Consider the following 17,739-nt stretch of genomic DNA (forward strand, 5'->3'; position numbering starts at 1 on the left):
CACCCTTTGCCACCCCTCTGGACACGCCACTGATTCCAGCCGTAGTGAAAAGGTGTAAAAGCCCAGAAACATAAAAGAAAATGAAACACAACAGAGTGGAAGCACATAAATCTTCTCAGCGATATTCTTTAAGGGTTGAATAATAAGATTTATGTTGAAATGTATAATTGATGCACCAAGAAAATAAAAAAGGCATTTTTAGATATAGAGAAGCTTCTGCCAGCCTGTTACAACACATCTCGAATAGTTGACTTTAATATAAGTCCTCATAGTGAAGGCTTTATGTAGTGGCATCTGGGGGTGGCCAATCAGATTTCAAGGGGGGCAGCGCCACTCTGGGCCAACCCTCTAAACACGCCCCTGTTTTCATTAACAGTCTGTACTTCATAAAGGCTTATTTTTGTCGTGTACACTAATCTGTTACTTTTACTGCTGTTTTATGACTTCAGATCTGTCTGCCCTGTTTGTGGTATCATATATAAAACAAGAGTTTATCAAGATCAAGCGAAGTCTGAGTTTTTTTCATTGAACTTACATCAGCACATGAAAATACAGACCTATCAACATGTAGGTTTTTGCATTCAACATTATCAAATTCATTCATAATTTAAGTTCATAAAGCTATGACTTGAGCTGCAACAATCCAGTGGTTGACTCCCAAATATTTAAATGTCCTTGCATCCTTCAGCAGGAATTTTTCCTCACTTGATTGATCCAGTCTAATGTTTCCAGTGGCAAAAAGAAAAAACAGAACACCTCCCCTCCAGGAAGTATTATGTCACATGAAGGGGTGGCAGTCTCACACTCTGAACATAGCACATAGAACTTCTTTCTTCACAGTAAAAGATGTGTTTCCAAACTGCCTTGGACCACATAAATCCGGCAGTGACAAATTGAAGAGAATTAAGTACCTTCAGATCATTGCTTTGGGGATCAGTCACGAGAGGTAAGACACTTAGAATGTTTGTCATTAGTCTTTGCAGGTGTAGCAGAGGCAGCTGGAGACAAGTGGTTCATTAATTACATTCAATTAAAGCTACTCTGCCAAAGTAGCTTGGAATGATGGAAACTATTTAATTTCCTTAAAGAATATTACATTTAAATGTTTTGTCATACATTGGATATTTTCTCTATGGATTTCATTAGTATGGTATGAGGAAGTTTGTTTGTTTTTTGTGAATACTCTGAAAGAGAAAACAAAAAGCAGAGATTTATGCAGACACCAACACTTCATTGACAAATTAATTACCTGAGAAGTACAAAGATGGAAAATAAATAGTGCTACACATACTTATTTTGCCAAAATCCAAATATGAAATGAAATGACTGTTTCTGGAAAAAAATATAAAGTCTTCCTTGTTCCTTGTTTTAAACATTCCTATGAGCCTTTGAGCTGTGACTGTGAAAACCAGAGAAGTGACTGGTCATTGTGTGTCTGTAGTTGTATAACAATGACTTTTGAACAAACATTTTTGAATTGGTTATGTATGTTTTACTGGATACATTAAAGAAATACCTGTACATACTGCATCATGGCAGCATCTGTTGAATAGACACTTTTATTTTAACAGGGAGTATTGTATTTCATCCCTATGAATGGGGCTTGCTATGCTGTAATCCAACATTTAGATTCAACGTTATACTGACTTTAAAATACAAACTAGACATATTTGGTGCTCTTGAAGGCTTTAATTGCATATTTTCTCAAGACTGAGGACACATAACTGCATTTACAATACAGCAGTCTCCTCTGACATCACACTTTTGTGTTACAGGTTTGCAAAATGCGACAGTACATCCAAATTGCAAGATAATATTTTTAAACAAATGCAGAATCTGCAGAAAAGAGCTTGCCAAATTATTATGCAAGTTGCATTTTTGTGAATATTTTAAAAACTAAATCAACAGTCGTTTTCAAATTTGTCAAGAAGTTAGATAGTGAATATATTTATTCAACTGTGTGGTTAAAATGATGCTTTCCGGCTGTATTTTTAAATAAATGCAGAATCTGCAGAAATGGCCGTGCCAAATTATTATGCAAGTTGGTGATAAGAGCATATAACTTGTAAAAATTAAAAGCTAGGCACCATTTTAAATGTTCTATTGATTGAAAATAATTATATTTACTACAACTGTATTCAAACTTCAACAAAAACAACCGTTTTCTTTACATTTGTATACAAAATAAAACTGTTAATGTCTTTGAAACATTTCAAATCTAAAGTGTTTCTCAAATCTCCAATTTAACCTCCTTTCTTAAAGTGAGGGTCAGAGGTCACTGGTAAACTGATTTAGTTTCTGATGACTTCTCTGCTGACTCTGTGAGCTGTACCTTGTATGGCTTTCCAAAGATGCTCGTTTGAGCTGTATTTCCTGCCATTACTGTAAATTATCTTCTTCAGTATTGACCACAAGTTCTCAGTTGGGTTGAGATCAGGTGAGCAGGCAGGCGATCCTCTTTAAAGCCTTGAGATACCATCCTGTCCTGGGAATAATGTGAGGCATGTGACGGTGCATTGTGCTCATGCATGAACACTAGCATCTTTTTCACTTTAGCTGAATGTCTTTTCCTCCATGGAGGAAAATACAAAAGAGGAACGCCTCATGAACTGGGCTACCTGCTTACCCAATCTCAACCCGACTGAGAACTTGTAATAAAGAAGATAATTTACTGTAATGGCAAGAAATACAGCTCAAACGAGCATCTTTGGAAAGCCATACAAGGTACAGCTCACAGTGTCAGCAGAGAAGTCATCAGAAACCTCACTAAATTTGTAATCATCATCGTAACCATCTTGTTTTCACCCTCAGGCAGAATGCGGGACATGCTGGAGAGGCTGCAGACCATCAGTGAGGAGCAGGAGGACTTTGAGCCAGAGTTTTATGGACCCGAGTATGATGTGGACAAGGTGACACTGTCTCAAGAGGCAGTCTTGTTTGAGAACTGCTTACCTCTTGACAAAATCCTAGAAGAGGCCAATTTTATTCGTAAGGAGATCTCCTTGCTGAAGTTACAGGTGGAGCGATTGCGTATAAACAACGAACGCTTTGGCACCTCTATGCGCCTTACCCTTCTCAAAAAGGACAGTGACTCCATCGCCAGGGGGATCCAGCAGCATGGGGAGGCTCTGTACTTCCGCCTTCAGGCCCTGGGTAAAGAGAGTGCCCAGCTTGCAGAGAATGATCCCCACTCTGCAGTCAGTCGAATTGCACGAGTTCAGTACAACACCCTTACCCAGGCCTTCCATGCTGCCATGAGTGATTACAACGACGCAGAGGAGATGCAGAGGAGGATGTGTCGGGGTAGGATCCAGAGACAGGCCTCCATATTGGGAAAAGATATCAGTGATGAGCAGCTAGATGTGATGGTGGACAAAGGTGGAGAAGGATGGGCTGAGCTGTCCCAGAGTCTGCAGTCACAAGGTACACGCACGTCCCGCTGGGCGATGTGTGAGATCAAGGGGAGGCACAAGGAGCTGGTGGAGCTGGAGGTCAGGATGAAAGAGGTCCATGACTTGTTCCTTGACATGGCTGTGTTGGTGGAGGAGCAGGGGTCCATGATCAATAACATTGAGTCTCATGTGTTTACAACTGAAGAATACACAGAAAAGGTCAATGTGCACATCAAGAGGGCTCTGGAGTGCAAGAGGAGAAATCCTTTTCTACAGTGTTGCCCTTGTTTACCCTGTTGGAGACATAACAAAATATTTTAGTCCATTTTTACATTTTACAACACAACAGATGATGAGAAAATCAAAATAAATGTATGCAGAACTGAGCAGATCATTTTTAAAACAAAGTTGATTATTGATACACTTCACAGATACATCCATGAGCTCGGGTGTAACAGAAACTGTTTTCTCTCTGACTAGCACACTATTCCTTCTGTCAGTGTGTGTAGCTTAGAGTTTTTCAAGGTGTTGGGTTACCAGCTGTTTAAATATCAGAGTGAATTGGCTGATCCTGTCATCTTGATTACAGTCAATCCAAATGTATGTTGTTTGAGTATATAAGATATGTTTGTATGTTAAAGAGAATGATTTGTTTATTTAATCTGAAATTGTGAAGCAGTTCACTGACATGCAAAATAAATGGAGTTAATAAAAATCTGTTGTCTTTGGCAAAATATATGTAGGTTGGGTTACGGGGATAACAAGTACATCAGCTAAATTGAGCCACTTTTGGTTATTTGCTTAGGAAACTAAGAAAAAGCAATATATGCCACTGATTTGTGTTTTTATAGTTAATAACTGTTTTTGATATTGCTGTATTGAGTTGATGTAATAAAGTATAATTGTTTAGGTCTTACAGCTTTTGAAACATCAGCTGTCCCACATTTTTTAGATGATCAGTGTTCAGTGCAAAACAGGGTCAGAGAATCATATTAACTTTTATTGTAACACTAAACACAATATAAAAGTCTAATGTCTAACACACACACAGACACACACACACACACACACACACACACACACACACACACACACACACACACACACACACACACACACACACACACTGGACCTAAATAACATAGAATAGAATGGAATGTACTTTATTAATCCCAGAAGGGAAATTCAGGAGGGATAAATAGAAGGGAAATGTAAAGAAGCCTGCAATATATGCTGTAACATAATCATATATTAATACTGTTTTATAAGAGGAATCGTCAAAATATTTGCTAAAATTAACTCTGAAGGTGGCTCATTTTAGCTGAAATGCATGGCTTAATTTAACTCAGTACATTAAGTTAAATTGAACCACCAATAAAAAAAAGATTTTCATGAAAAAATAATTTAGCTAAGCAAAAATGTGGCATTATATGTAATGAAGGCTATCACAACATGCATTATGCCTATTTTTTTTAAAGCTGTATATCTGTTTTTTTTGTGGTATATCAACCTTATAATTTTCAAGTAAAATTTGTCTGCCAGGCCATTTACCTCACAGTTCTCCTCAGCAGTTGTGGAGTGAGGCTCAAACCTTAAATGGCTCATTTTACCTGATGGCTCAATTTACTTGACTCTTTATATATAAGAATTGGAGTCATGTGAGTTGAGGTTATCAGTTGGGGATGGTTGACGAATTGCAGTTATTGGCTACTTGTGAGATCCATTTGAAGGAGTTACAGCCGTTGAGATCAGAAGTACAGCATATCATTAATGTCACAATTCACCACAAGTCACTTAATCATAATGTGGTGACACTATGATGACAAAGCTAATCTTCTTCTGTAGGATTAAAGTCTTAATGGAAGACAGCATGGGTGGCACAAGAAGTACAATATTTGAGTGTATACAAGCCAAATGTGACACCACACAGCTGAATGAACTACAAGGAAAAGAGAGAGATCAGCTAGATCTTTAAGATTCTTTCGTCAAAGGTGTTTGTAGCTGCCAGTCATTTAAGTTCATTGATTTAATACATTTCAATTTATATAATAATCTAAGTTGAAACTAGAATAAATTAAGGTTCAAATATTTACTGTTTCGTATATAAGTTATTTGGAATTTGTCCTTGAATAGAAAGTGAAAGAATTGGTCGCACAGAGTCTGAATGTTAACCCCTATCTCCATTCTCATGCTGGAATTTGGTTAAATCCTTAGCTTCTTATAGACAAGGTACCCTTCTTTTGGGCACTGTGGTATCAAAAAGGGATCAGGGTGCTTGGCGACCTCTATGATAAAGGAACACTGAGATCATTTGAAAATATTAAACAACAATATGATATCCCACAAAATCAGTTTTGGTGTTATCTACAGCTAAGACATCTGCTGATTAAAACCTTTAGCTCGACCTCCTTAGCTCCCCCTAAAGTTGACTTCTGGCATAGAATACTAAAATTTTTTGGAATGGGCCACGAGGCAGCGGCTTATTATTCTATGTTGCTTCAGAACTCTGAGAGTGATCTGTCATCCCTTAGAACGAGGTGGGAAGAAGATCTTCACATTGACATCTCAGAAGAGAACTGGAGTCTCGTAATTAGAAATTTCAAAAAAATGTCAAGAGAACTGAAGACAAGATTAATCCAATTTAAGTTATTGCATCGAGTCTATTGGACCCCATCCAGGTTACATAGGGCTGGGCTATGGGAGGATGCGGCGTGCTGGAGGTGTTCTGAAAAAGATGGAGACTTAATTCATATGCTATGGGGTTGCTCAAAGGCCCAGGAATTCTGGTCCACTATTCATGATTATATTAAAATAATTATTGGCCAGGACATCCCTTTTACTCCAGGTTTATACGTCTTAGGTGATCCCACTGTACTGGAAAATGTAACTCCATCTAAAGCTGAATGGGTCCAAACTGCTCTCATGTTAGGGAGAAAACTGCTGGTCATAAATTGGAAAGCCCCCGCTGCCCCTGCACCAGCTCTGTGGGTTATCCAGTTGGGGAACCTAGCGGCTCTAGAAAGACTGTCCTTCAGGTTGACAAACAGGGTAGAGCAGTATTACCAGAAGTGGGGATGCTACCATGACTTCATAGATAGGTGCTGATTGTGGTGCCATCGGGTTCCAGATGGTAAGGCTGACATTAAAAACTGTTATTCCGAGACTCTGTGGCTGCATAGTACTCTAATTCAAACTGAACTACAATTACATGTTTGTTTGTTTTCTGTTTAATTATTTTAGTGTTGTTTTAGTAATGCCTCTGTGTCTGTTTTTGTTGGTTGTAGTTTTGTTTTTGTTTTTTTGTTGTTGTTTTTTTATTTTTATTTTTATTTTTATTTTTTAATTTTTTTAATTTGTTTGTTTCTTTGTTTTTTCCGTATTTTTTGTTTTGTTTTGTTTTTGTTGTTTTGTTGTTGCTGTTTGGTTGTTGTGTGCATCCAAACGTGCCAGAATGTACAAACACAGGAATGATACTTCTTTCTGCCTATCATCCTACAAGGCCATGTGTATTTCTCTGTGTGTTGCTGTACCCAAACTGTTTGGTTGTATTTGGATGTCGGTCTTGTGTGTATGTGTGTTTATATGTGTAATTGTTATTGTAAAAAAAACCAACTCAAATAAAATACAAATCCTAAAAAAAAAAAAAAGAAAGTGAAAGAATTCAGAACAGAGTGAAGCTTCTAGATTATCTAGTCGATGCTTCCAGAACATGAGAAAGGGGGCGTGGCTTAGCAAGATGCACCTGATGCTTGCCATACAGCAAGGTTGATGTCAGATAGGAGGAAGCTGCTGCGAGTTAAACACCTGGGACGCCAGAGTTTCATTTTGACTCCCTTTCAGCCATTCGGCCAATGAGGTATGTGTTAAAGTTGTTTGTGTGGCTGAATTATTTTCTTTGATGAGATTATAAGTTAAACAGCATATAGTTTCTATGTATATTGATTTTATTTGATAAGTAGAGTGTTATGTGTTTATGTAATTTGTGTTTAAGCTTTATCAAGCTGATATTAGGATTTTTTATGACATTTTTTATTTTTTATAACTCAAGATTAAAGAGGAAACTGTGTAATATATATATGAATGCACTACTCACAAAAAGTTAGGGATAATAGACTTTCGGGTGAAATTTATGGAAAATGTAAGAAGTTCATGCTACAATGATAGTGAAGCATGCAATGGTAATTTCTTCATCTCAAATATTTTTTTCAAACAAAAGCTAACAGCAGTGGTGGGTATAACACAACAAAAAAAAGTGTCTCAATAACATGTCATGTGTCCTTGAGCATCAATTATAGCTTGACAATGACATCTCATGCTCTTCACGAGTCGACTTATTGTCTCCTGAGGCATTGCATTCCACTCTTCTTCGTATATATAGACTTACCTTACCTCATTAGTAAACAATAATAGAATGACATGTTATAGTCTGACCCACCAAAGTTACCAACCAGTTGTTTGTTTTCTTGATTTCCTTCGTCATTATGGGAACTGAGCTTTATTATCTGGATATAGCACAGAAGAACTGCTGTTATTATCTGAAGATAGGGAGACAAATAAGTTGCATTCTCTTGAGAAAACAACCAGAAATGAATTGTTATTGGGCCTACAGGTGAATCGAGAAAATAAAATGTTTGGATGCTTGTCTGCTCAGGGCTTCCATACAAACAAGCCCCATGTGAAACTGGGATGAGTTTCCGAGTCGGTTTCGAAGTTTCATTTTGACTTCATTCACATTAAATCTCAAAAGAAATCCTTGAAAATATCTGCCCTCTTGTATGATAATAAAGCATCGGTGGAACTTAATTATTGCTAAATATATGAAATGTGTCTTATAATAAAGAAAAGTTTCCCAAGAATTATTATACTGGGTGTGTTATTCACAAATATATAAAAATGAACGTTTTGCTGATGAAGAAAATTAAAAGCAGAGGTTGAAAAGGGGGGAAATGATGTTTTGTGCCCCCATTAGACCAGCGGAGCGCACGAACACTCCGGAGTCGCCGTCTCGGAGTCTCTTTCCGAATTAGGCAACTTCTGCGTGAATCCTTAAATAACCCTAGAGGTCTAGTTTTCTGTTATTTGCTCATTTCTTTTCTCGATATCATTCTGTCATAAGTACTGATACTTATAGTATAACACTTAGTGCATGATAAAAAAAGAGACAGCGTAGTAATCGTGTTGTGCAGATTGCCAAACCCACTCTTGTGCTATAAGTAGAACATGCTATCGTTACTAGCTGACGTGCTGAGTTAGTTAGCGCTAGATAGCTAAATTGGTAGTCGTAACGCTAAGCTAATTTTGTAGGTGTTCACTCGAACCAGCATCCGACTTTCTCCAGTCTTGTGTTTCTTATTAAGTTCTAAACGAAATGAGTAGCGGCTTTAGTGTGTTTAAAACGCTGTACGGTTCTGCCAACGAGCATGACTGTAGCATGTGCGCTCCACTCTGTAGCTCCACAAGTTAGCTGCTAGCTACTAACACTGCTGCGTATCCGCCACAGTTCAGCTGACAAGGCTTTGTTCGTCATTTTGGTCGTTTGTAACAATTATGTGTGTTTTCGGCTCTGAGATTATCTGTTAATTCAACTTTAAGACATATTACCATGTATATTTTCATGTGGTCATATGGCAGGAGGCGCTATGTATACCAGGATGGCCGAGTGGTTAAGGCGTTGGACTTAAGATCCAATGGACATATGTCCGCGTGGGTTCGAACCCCACTCCTGGTAAACTCTTTTGATAAAGCTTCATGGTCTGTATTGATAGCATCAAAGTTTATATATCACGACTTCACACATGAAGGGATGTTGGTAAAGAAATAGCAGAGGACAATCATTGCAAGTCATGTTACAGTGCAGGAGGAACAGTGAAGCAAGAAGAGGTTCATTTTGAATTGGATGTAACACAATAAGTTTGATCATACAGTGCATAGGTAATTCCAGTATTTCTTAATTGCTGAAACACATTTCTCGACATCCACCACGCTTTTCTCAACACTATAAGCATAAAACCCAAATTTCAAACTACATTAACCAAACCTCTGACTCTTCCTGCAAAACTAAACAATGTAGTCAGATCATACCCCAAGTCAATTAAACTTAAAACAATACTGAGCAGTCAATACACACTACATCAAAAAACTGAAAACACAATGCTCAGGACATGAAGCTGTAGAAAAATGTTTATTGTTCACAGTAGGCTAATTGAATTTTGCAAAAAAAAAGAAGAAAAAATCCTCTTGAATTGCACATGTATACAGTAAAAATAAAGTGACAACAAATATAGATGAGAAGAACATCGTCTATCACAGTAGCTCAGATTTCATCAGAAGTTACTGCTTTGTCTTTCTCGATTTTGCTCTTGTCTTCCTCTTCGACCAGCTCTTACACGCACTCTACAACAGTGCAAAATGTGTTTTAGTGAGCGAGAATGTGTTTGCAAGTTGTGTTTAAAAGGTGAAAAGTGCTTATGGTTTTGCCAAAAGAATGACTGATTCAGTACATGGGTTCAGGCCGCTAAGAATTTGGTTCAGATAATAGGGTTTAGTGTTTTAGCAATTGAGAAATACTGTAATATAAGTTAGTGATTTGATTTGATTTTGATGTGATGTCTTTATTTCGAAAATGCAAAAGGAAAATAGAAAAAAAAACATACAAGTAAAAAAGAAGAAATAGTTATACAAAAAAACCCAAAATCAATCAGTTCCATTAGAAAGCACTGAAAAATTTTACTCTCTAAATAAAAGTAAGCTGATAGAAAATAAAAATACCAGACATTGTTCATTCACAACTTAAATGATACCTCACTGCAACAACAGCAATGATTTCATCAACATACGGGTTTTTTAATTTTTGAATATTTCTTAGTCCTTTTTCAAGAAGAACTGCATCTACTGCCCCTTTAATACAAACATTTTTCCTTCTTTCCTTATTTTTTCTAAAGTGAGGCAGCACATGTATAGACCTTCACAACAACATTTGACAAGACAAAGACAGCAACATACAGTAGCACTATAAGTCCACAGACCAATTCGTATCTATATACCAACATATCTATATCCAGAAACCTTCCCCAAGGCTGGAGAGGAGTGAACACCAGAGGTCTTGATAAATGTGTCCTGTTTTGTCTTTCAGTAGTCAGTAAAAAAGTAGAAAGAGTTATACAAAAAAACTAAAATCAATCAGTTCCATTAGCAAACCCTGAAACATTTTACTTTACATGTGCAAAAACTTATCTAATCCTTCCCCTTTATTCACTATTTTCTGGCATTATACGAATGCATTCCCACAAAACAAATCTTCATACTTACCCCTACAATCAAAAGCATACTCCTCATGATTCTCAACACTTGTCTTCCTCCTTGTACCTCATGAAAATTACTTCTTTATACCACTTCCTGAACTGGATTATGTTCTGACATTGTTGTAGCTCCAGGTTGAGTCTGTTCCACAGTTTTACACCACAGATTGAAATACAGAAACTTTTCCTTGTGGTCCGAACACTCACCATCTAAGTTATAAGTGATCAATCAAGCTTTCTTTATAGAGCACCTTTCATACAAATTAAATGCAATCCAAAGTGCTTTACAGATTGAAAAGTATAAATAATATATGATATAATAATACATATACAACAATAGAATATAAAGAATACATAAAGTGACATTAAAATTATAAATTATATGAAGTTATTAAAAAAAAGCTACACAGGGCACAGTACTATTTCTTTGGAGGGGAGTTTTTCCTTTTAATAATTAAGTAATCAATTGACCAATCAAACATTGACACGTATCATTAGTGAAATAATGCTGGATAATCTCGCAATTAAACGCAGAAGAAATTAAAGACAGCAGTTATCATACAGGATAGTAAAGCTATTTATCTAAACTAGTCCACAAGTCCTTTATCGACACATAACATATCTGATAATGATACCACTAATTAATCTGAACTCAAATCTCAAATGAGTCAAAGAAGAACCAGTTGAGCTGTAGTGAAATTAATGCGCAAATTCCAGTCGTTTTACACATTAAACTTCAACAAGTAAAGAGGTCCACCTTGTAGGAGTATCAACACTTTTTAGGCACAAGAGGGCACTGTAGGACATGATTATAGTCTCTTGGCTCACATCCAGCACAGGCCCACTGAGAGCCCAAACACTTTCGCCCCTATAATTTCACTGCAAGGGCGATGCCTTGGACTCATGTTTGCCCATTTATCTGCCTCTGCCACAGGAGAACCTTCACAGAAAATAGCAGCAACTCCTCTAAAGTAGAATTCAAAAACAGTATGAATGTAAACAAATTGTTGTAACTAAGTGTAGCAGAAAGTATCCTATTGCAGCCTTGATATAAAATGAATCCTTGTTCTGTATGTGTGTACATGTGAGTGAATAACAGGTGGGAATTCCTACATACTGTCTTGCTCGCTCTATCTTCACAAATAAATATGCTACCACTTGACAGGTGTTGGAGAACCTAAGAGAGGACTCATTTTTGAAACTGAGCTTCTTCTTTGAGCTACATCCACTAAAGAGGTCTGACAGCTGAGAAGAGGGAGGGAGAAAGATGACGGCTTACAATGATGATCAATATCTCTGCATCCTCAGCGCCTCAAAGACTTCTTCCAATGGGCCTTCATCTATAATTCAGCTCCATAGGTCCTGGAAAATTTGTTGCTTTTCACGTCTAAACTTAACTATGCTTTGGATAAAACAAAACCTGACATATATGTTTGAGTAAAGCTTCATGGTAAGGAATTGTTTTGTTATTGATGTGGGTATTGATGTTAATTTTTAATGTTTACTGCCTCCAATTTTTATCATACTTTTCATTTTAGATTTTTACATTGTACAAGTTTGGACACACCTTCTCATTCAATGGTTTTTATTTATTTTAATTATTTTCAACATTGTAGATTAATACTGAAGACATCAAAACTATGAAATAATCTGGTTTTGCCATAATATGGATTACAACAGTAGTCAAATATGGCTATCCATGGTACTAACCCTACCTTTGAACAACACAACTGATGGTTTCAAACACATTAAGAAGACAAGTCATTCTACAATTGAACTCTTGACAAGGCTCATGTTAATTAGAAACTATTCCAGGAGACCACTTCATGAAGCAGACTGAGAGAATACCAAGGGGGTGCAAAGCTGTCATGAAGGAAAAAGGGGGCTACTTTACAGAATCTAAAATATAAAACATATTCTGGTTTATTTAAAAAAAATTGTGAATTAAATAATTCCATATATGTTCTCTCATAGTTTTGATGTTTACAGTATTAATCTACAGTGTTTCAAATAATTAAAATAAATACAAACCCTTGAATGAGAAGGTGTTTTCACACTTTTGACTGGTAGTGTATGTGTAACTTTTTAAGCATTAGCAAGAAAAAACAAAGAAAATCAAACAAGGGCTAAGAAAAACAGTATGTAATGAAATTAAATACATACATTGAAAATTGAAAAAGAAAACATTAGAAATAAAAAAAATTGTATACATAGCTGCCAATTATGTAGTGTACCCTGGGGTTCTGTGCATCAAGTGTTCATGAAGTATAAAGAAGTACTCGGTTTTTTTCATATTCATAATTTCATCATATTTTTTATGTGATTGCTATTCCAATATAAAGTTTATTTTGTGTGTGTGTCTCCAGTACATTATTTTTGAATTTATTTATTTTAATGTCTTTTTTTTATATGAGAATTCATGGTACAGTATTACTCTTCTAAGCTTTTATCACTACCAAAGTAAAGAGGACTGGTTTATTGGAAAAAAAAACTAGAATGAAACCCTTTACAATCTATGGTGTATATAATTATTGGCTTACTTACTGTACTTCTCTTGTGCTCTCCAAGTGTGGTGTGTTTATTATTGGAAAGGGGCCTCAATGAAAAAAAAAAGTAAATGGTGGAATGGAGTAAGTGTACAAAGAACCGTACCTTTCATATTTAAAATACTTATGCTTGAGTAATTGTATTTCATACCTCTCTATGTTAACGAACGATATATTAAAAATAGTCCTCATTAAAGCTACTTTGGCCGCTTACTTTGTAATTGTAGTGTTATCATGGATGTTTTAATCTGATGTAATCTGATGATGAATAATAAAACACTGTTTAAGGCATATTTTGATGCTTTATTGACAAAGTAATGACCATACCTCTGTATCTTTAACAGTGTGACAGTTTCTGTGTCTATAAAAGTTTTTTAATCAGAGTACAGAGTAAGAAACATACTATCCTCTTATTACAATAGTTGAAATTCCTTTATCATATGGCTTTGTATAAGGAGTGAATTTATGGTGCCTTAAAATGGAACAGTTTCTCACACCTTTGACTCTATAAAGTTTCCAGATATTATTCCACACTATTCTTGTTAGGCTCTTTTCCCCAGTGGGAATCACTGGTTTCACTGGTGTTACGTCACGTGACGCCGACCGCGCCATGTTTCCATCTCAGCGTCAGGAAAACTTTTATAGCCAGAGGGAAAAAGCTCGAAACCAGCGTCAAGCTTCCAGGAGTAAACACTCTACTTCCGGTGACTACTTACAAAATAAAAGCTGGACATGACATCGATGGACTAGATCCCATGATGTTGACTCATTTGGAGTGAGGCGAGTATCAGGGGAAAACGTCAACATCAGGGATGATAATTTACCCAAAAGTCACGCAACAAGAAGCACGTATTTTTACAAGGGTTATACATAAGATGGGTGTTAATGTTTATGTTTTGCCAACACATAACTCAGTCGATTGACTTTTCCACGTTGGGAACTTACAAACAAAGAATATATATTATTAAGGTACTGTCATTTCAATCAGGTCAATGAATGAATGAATGAATGAATGAATGAATGAATGAATGAATGAATCAATCAATCAATCAATCAATCAATCAATCAATCAACAATCAATCAATCTTTATTTATATAGCAACTTTCATACAAATCAAATTCAACCCAAAGTGCTTTACAGTGATTGAAAAACAAGAAAGAAGCAGAAATAGAACAATGGCAAGATATATTAGGGGAAAATAAAAATAAGAATAATAAAAACAATAATAAAAATTAAAATTGAAACAACGTAAAATAAATTGGAGACTAAAATAGAGACTAATGCACACCAACAATAAAATATGTGTAATTAAAATAAGTTAAAGCATCAAAATTAAGAATACAAATAATAAAATAAATAGATTTAAAAAGGGTAAGAATACGAGTTGTGAATAAAACTAAGGCTAAAAATATATATCAATAAAACTGAGTAGATAAATAAAATAAATAAATGAATGAATAAATAAAATTAATTAAAAAGGGAATAGATAGCAGTTAAAGTTACACCACATTACCACAACATATGAATTTTCTCCCTTCTTCTTCTGGAGTCTGTTGTTTTATTTTGTTGTGTTTCCCTTTTCAATTTTATTTTTTGTCTGTTTGTTTTGTTTTTTATTCTGTATGTCCCTTGTTAATCTATGTTTGTATGTAACTGCAGAAATTACAAAAAAATGTGATCACAAAAAAACCCCAGTTAAAATTACTAAAATAATAAAACAACATTTAAATCAATATTACAGTAAAGGGTAAGTAATACAATTGTTAAACCCTACATAAAAGCCAGACTGAATAAATTTTAGTTTACATTTAAAAGTCTCAATGTCTCTGTCAGCTCCTTAAATCCTCATAGTGTTCACAAGTGGCTCTGTCTTTGGACGCTTTTATTTTGAAGGTCTAAACTCTTGCAGATTAACTGAGGCCAGCTTGATGTCGGTGTGAGCAGCAGCAGGGAGAAAGAGTGAAGTAAAGCAACAGGAACAAAGTTGTAGGACCTGAGTCCACAGCACCGCGGTCTTCACCCGTGAAATGTAACAACCATCTCTCCGTTTCCGAGGGAGACAGGCTGCTGTTTGCTTTGGGGACTACTGGACTTGTTTTTTGCCTTGTGGAGAATTAAACCCTTAATTTAAAGTTTTTTGGCACGTTGTGGAGTCTGGATGCGCAGGAGCACGGCTCTCTGTAGTTAGCGTGTTAGTTAAGAAAAGTGGATCGTGCTGCGAAGAAAATGCCGTAAATCATTTGGATGTACTTTTCTTTTTCAAACTTTTGAAGTCGTTTTCCTCTTATTTGCATACACACGCTGCACGCTTCGGACTTGTTTTGAGGGAGCACGTCTCCTGACTCCTCGGTGACAGCAGAGGTGAGTGATTTGGATCCATGAAAAACCTCGCAAACCTTCATTGTATGAGTGGTATACAACTACTATTGTGAGAATCAAAGTTAGACATATGGTGTAATTCAACCTTTAAAAGTTAAAATGTTTTTTTTTTAAAAAGGTGTCAAACTACACTACCAGTCAAAAGTTTGGAAACACCTTCTCATTCAAGAGTTTGTAACTATTTTAATTATTTGAAACACTGTAGATTAATACTGAAGAAATCAAAACTATGAAAGAACATTATATGGAATTATCTAATTCACAAAAAAGTGTTAAATAAACCAGAATATATTTTATATTTTATATTCTGTAAAGTAGCCCCCTTTTTCCTTCATGACAGCTTTGCACACTCTTGGTATAAAATAAATGGTAATAAAAGCTTAGAAGAGTAATGCTGTACCATGAATTCTCATATTGTAAAAATACATTAAAATAAATAAATTCAAAAATAATGTATCGGAGACACACACAAAAAAACATATACATTATAATCAAATAGCAACCACATAAAAATATGATAAAATCATGAATATAAACAAAACCCGAGTACTTCTTTATACTTCCTGAACACTTGATGAACAGCACCCCAGAGTACACTACATAATTGGCAGCTATGTACACAATTTTTTTATTTCTGATTTATTTATATTTTTTTCTTCATTTATTTTGTTATTTTAAATATTTTTTCAGCTAAATGTTTTCTATTTCATTTATGTATCATGTATTTCTATTTATTTTGTATTTATCTAATTTCATTACATACTGTTTGTCTTAGTTACACATTAAAAAGTTACACATACACTACCAGTCAAAAGCTTGGAAACACCTTCTCATTCAAGGGTTTGTATTTATTTTAATTATTTCAAACACTGTAGATTAATACTGAAGACATCAAAACTATGAAAGAACATTATATGGAATTATCTAATTCACAAAAAAATGTTAAATAAACCAGAATATGTTTTATATTTTAGATTCTGTAAAGTAGCCCCCTTTTTCCTTCATGACAGCTTTGCACACTCTTGGTATTCTCTCAGTCTGCTTTATGAAGTGGTCTCCTGGAATAGTTTCTAATTAACATGAGCCTCGTTAAGAGTTCATTTGTAGAATGACTTGCCTTCTTAACGTGTTTGAGACCATCAGTTGTGTTGTTCAGAGGTAGGGTTAGCACACAATGGATAGCCCTATTTGACTACTGTTGTAATACATATTATGGCAAAACCAGATTATTTCATAGTTTTGATGTCTTCAGTATTAATCTACAATGTTGAAAATAATTAAAATACATAAAAACCATTGAATGAGAAGGTGTGTCCAAACTTGTGACTGGTAGTGTACCTCTGTAGTCTGTTAACATGCCTTCAGCAGGCTCCTGGTGTGCATTAACCAGACTTTCCTGCTTGATGAAGAGTCAGTCAGCTTGAAATACTTCAGTCATACCCAACAGATAACACATTAGCTGTGACAAGGCCACAGTACACATACATGTTCTGCAGCAGTATCATTATAACTTTGTATTATTTCACATCCACAACACAGGAATGAACTACACTTGAAATACACAGCTCCCATTAGCTCATTGATTCCCTTCCTCTAACACACATAGAGGAACTGAAATTGTAAGGCAACCAGTAAAACAGAGTTTACAGATGTTATTTTTGGATCTTGCATCACCCCTTAAGAACTATAACTCACCATGCAGTGCTCTGATAAAACAGCACATAAACTCCTTTCATGGTAAAAGGCAGCTAATTTTAGGAGTGAGAGGGGTCGAGACCTGATGGAAAAGATACCCTGAATTAAAACAGACCACATTCACTGAGTATTACCCTTATACTAAAGAACTCAAAGCTACAAGAAGAGTGTCAACACACAGTGACATTTCCAGTTATCAGTGCTTGATGACACAATAAAAAGCTATAAAAAAATAATACACTTATATCTCCCCTCCAGAGGAAACTCTTATCTCTCACAGGAAATCGTTGTCCAGGGTGAGCTCCTCTGTGTTGTGGTTATGTTTATATTATTATATTTAGTTGACCTTTGACTGAAACTTTGACTTAATGACTCAATGAACTTACCTGACCTGCTGCTTTGCTATCCCATAGTACACCTAAAAAATT

The 17,739-nt window shown here is 35.7% G+C and overlaps 2 protein-coding genes and 1 non-coding gene across 4 annotated transcripts in view; all 3 read left to right on the forward strand.

Moving 5' to 3' along the window:
- Positions 1 to 748: 748 nt before the first annotated feature.
- LOC117824520 (syntaxin-11-like) lies at positions 749 to 4,107 on the forward strand. The gene is made up of 2 exons (XM_034700037.1): positions 749 to 946; positions 2,812 to 4,107. Exon 2 carries the CDS (start codon positions 2,817 to 2,819, stop codon positions 3,711 to 3,713), a length of 897 nt encoding a protein of 298 aa, XP_034555928.1. The 5' UTR covers positions 749 to 946; positions 2,812 to 2,816; the 3' UTR covers positions 3,714 to 4,107.
- Positions 4,108 to 9,037: 4,930 nt separating this feature from the next.
- Positions 9,038 to 9,120, forward strand: trnal-uaa. Its single transcript has one exon. It is a non-coding gene; the product is annotated as a tRNA-Leu (tRNA).
- A 5,944-nt stretch (positions 9,121 to 15,064) lies between these two features.
- The window catches only part of utrn (utrophin), a 281,528-nt gene continuing 278,853 nt past the window's right edge, over positions 15,065 to 17,739 (forward strand). For both annotated transcript variants that reach the window (XM_034699118.1, XM_034699119.1), the window contains exon 1: positions 15,065 to 15,598. The gene's annotated coding sequence lies outside the window, so the exon portion shown is untranslated. The remainder of the gene's footprint in view (positions 15,599 to 17,739) is intronic.

The sequence above is a fragment of the Notolabrus celidotus genome, chromosome 13 (assembly GCF_009762535.1).
Source record: "Notolabrus celidotus isolate fNotCel1 chromosome 13, fNotCel1.pri, whole genome shotgun sequence".
Classification (NCBI taxonomy): Eukaryota; Metazoa; Chordata; class Actinopteri; order Labriformes; family Labridae; genus Notolabrus; species Notolabrus celidotus.

Coding starts and splice junctions, on each gene's coding strand:
- LOC117824520 (XM_034700037.1), top strand. CDS start 2,817: ATGCGGGACATGCTGGAGAGGCTGCAGACCATCAGTGAGGAGCAGGAG.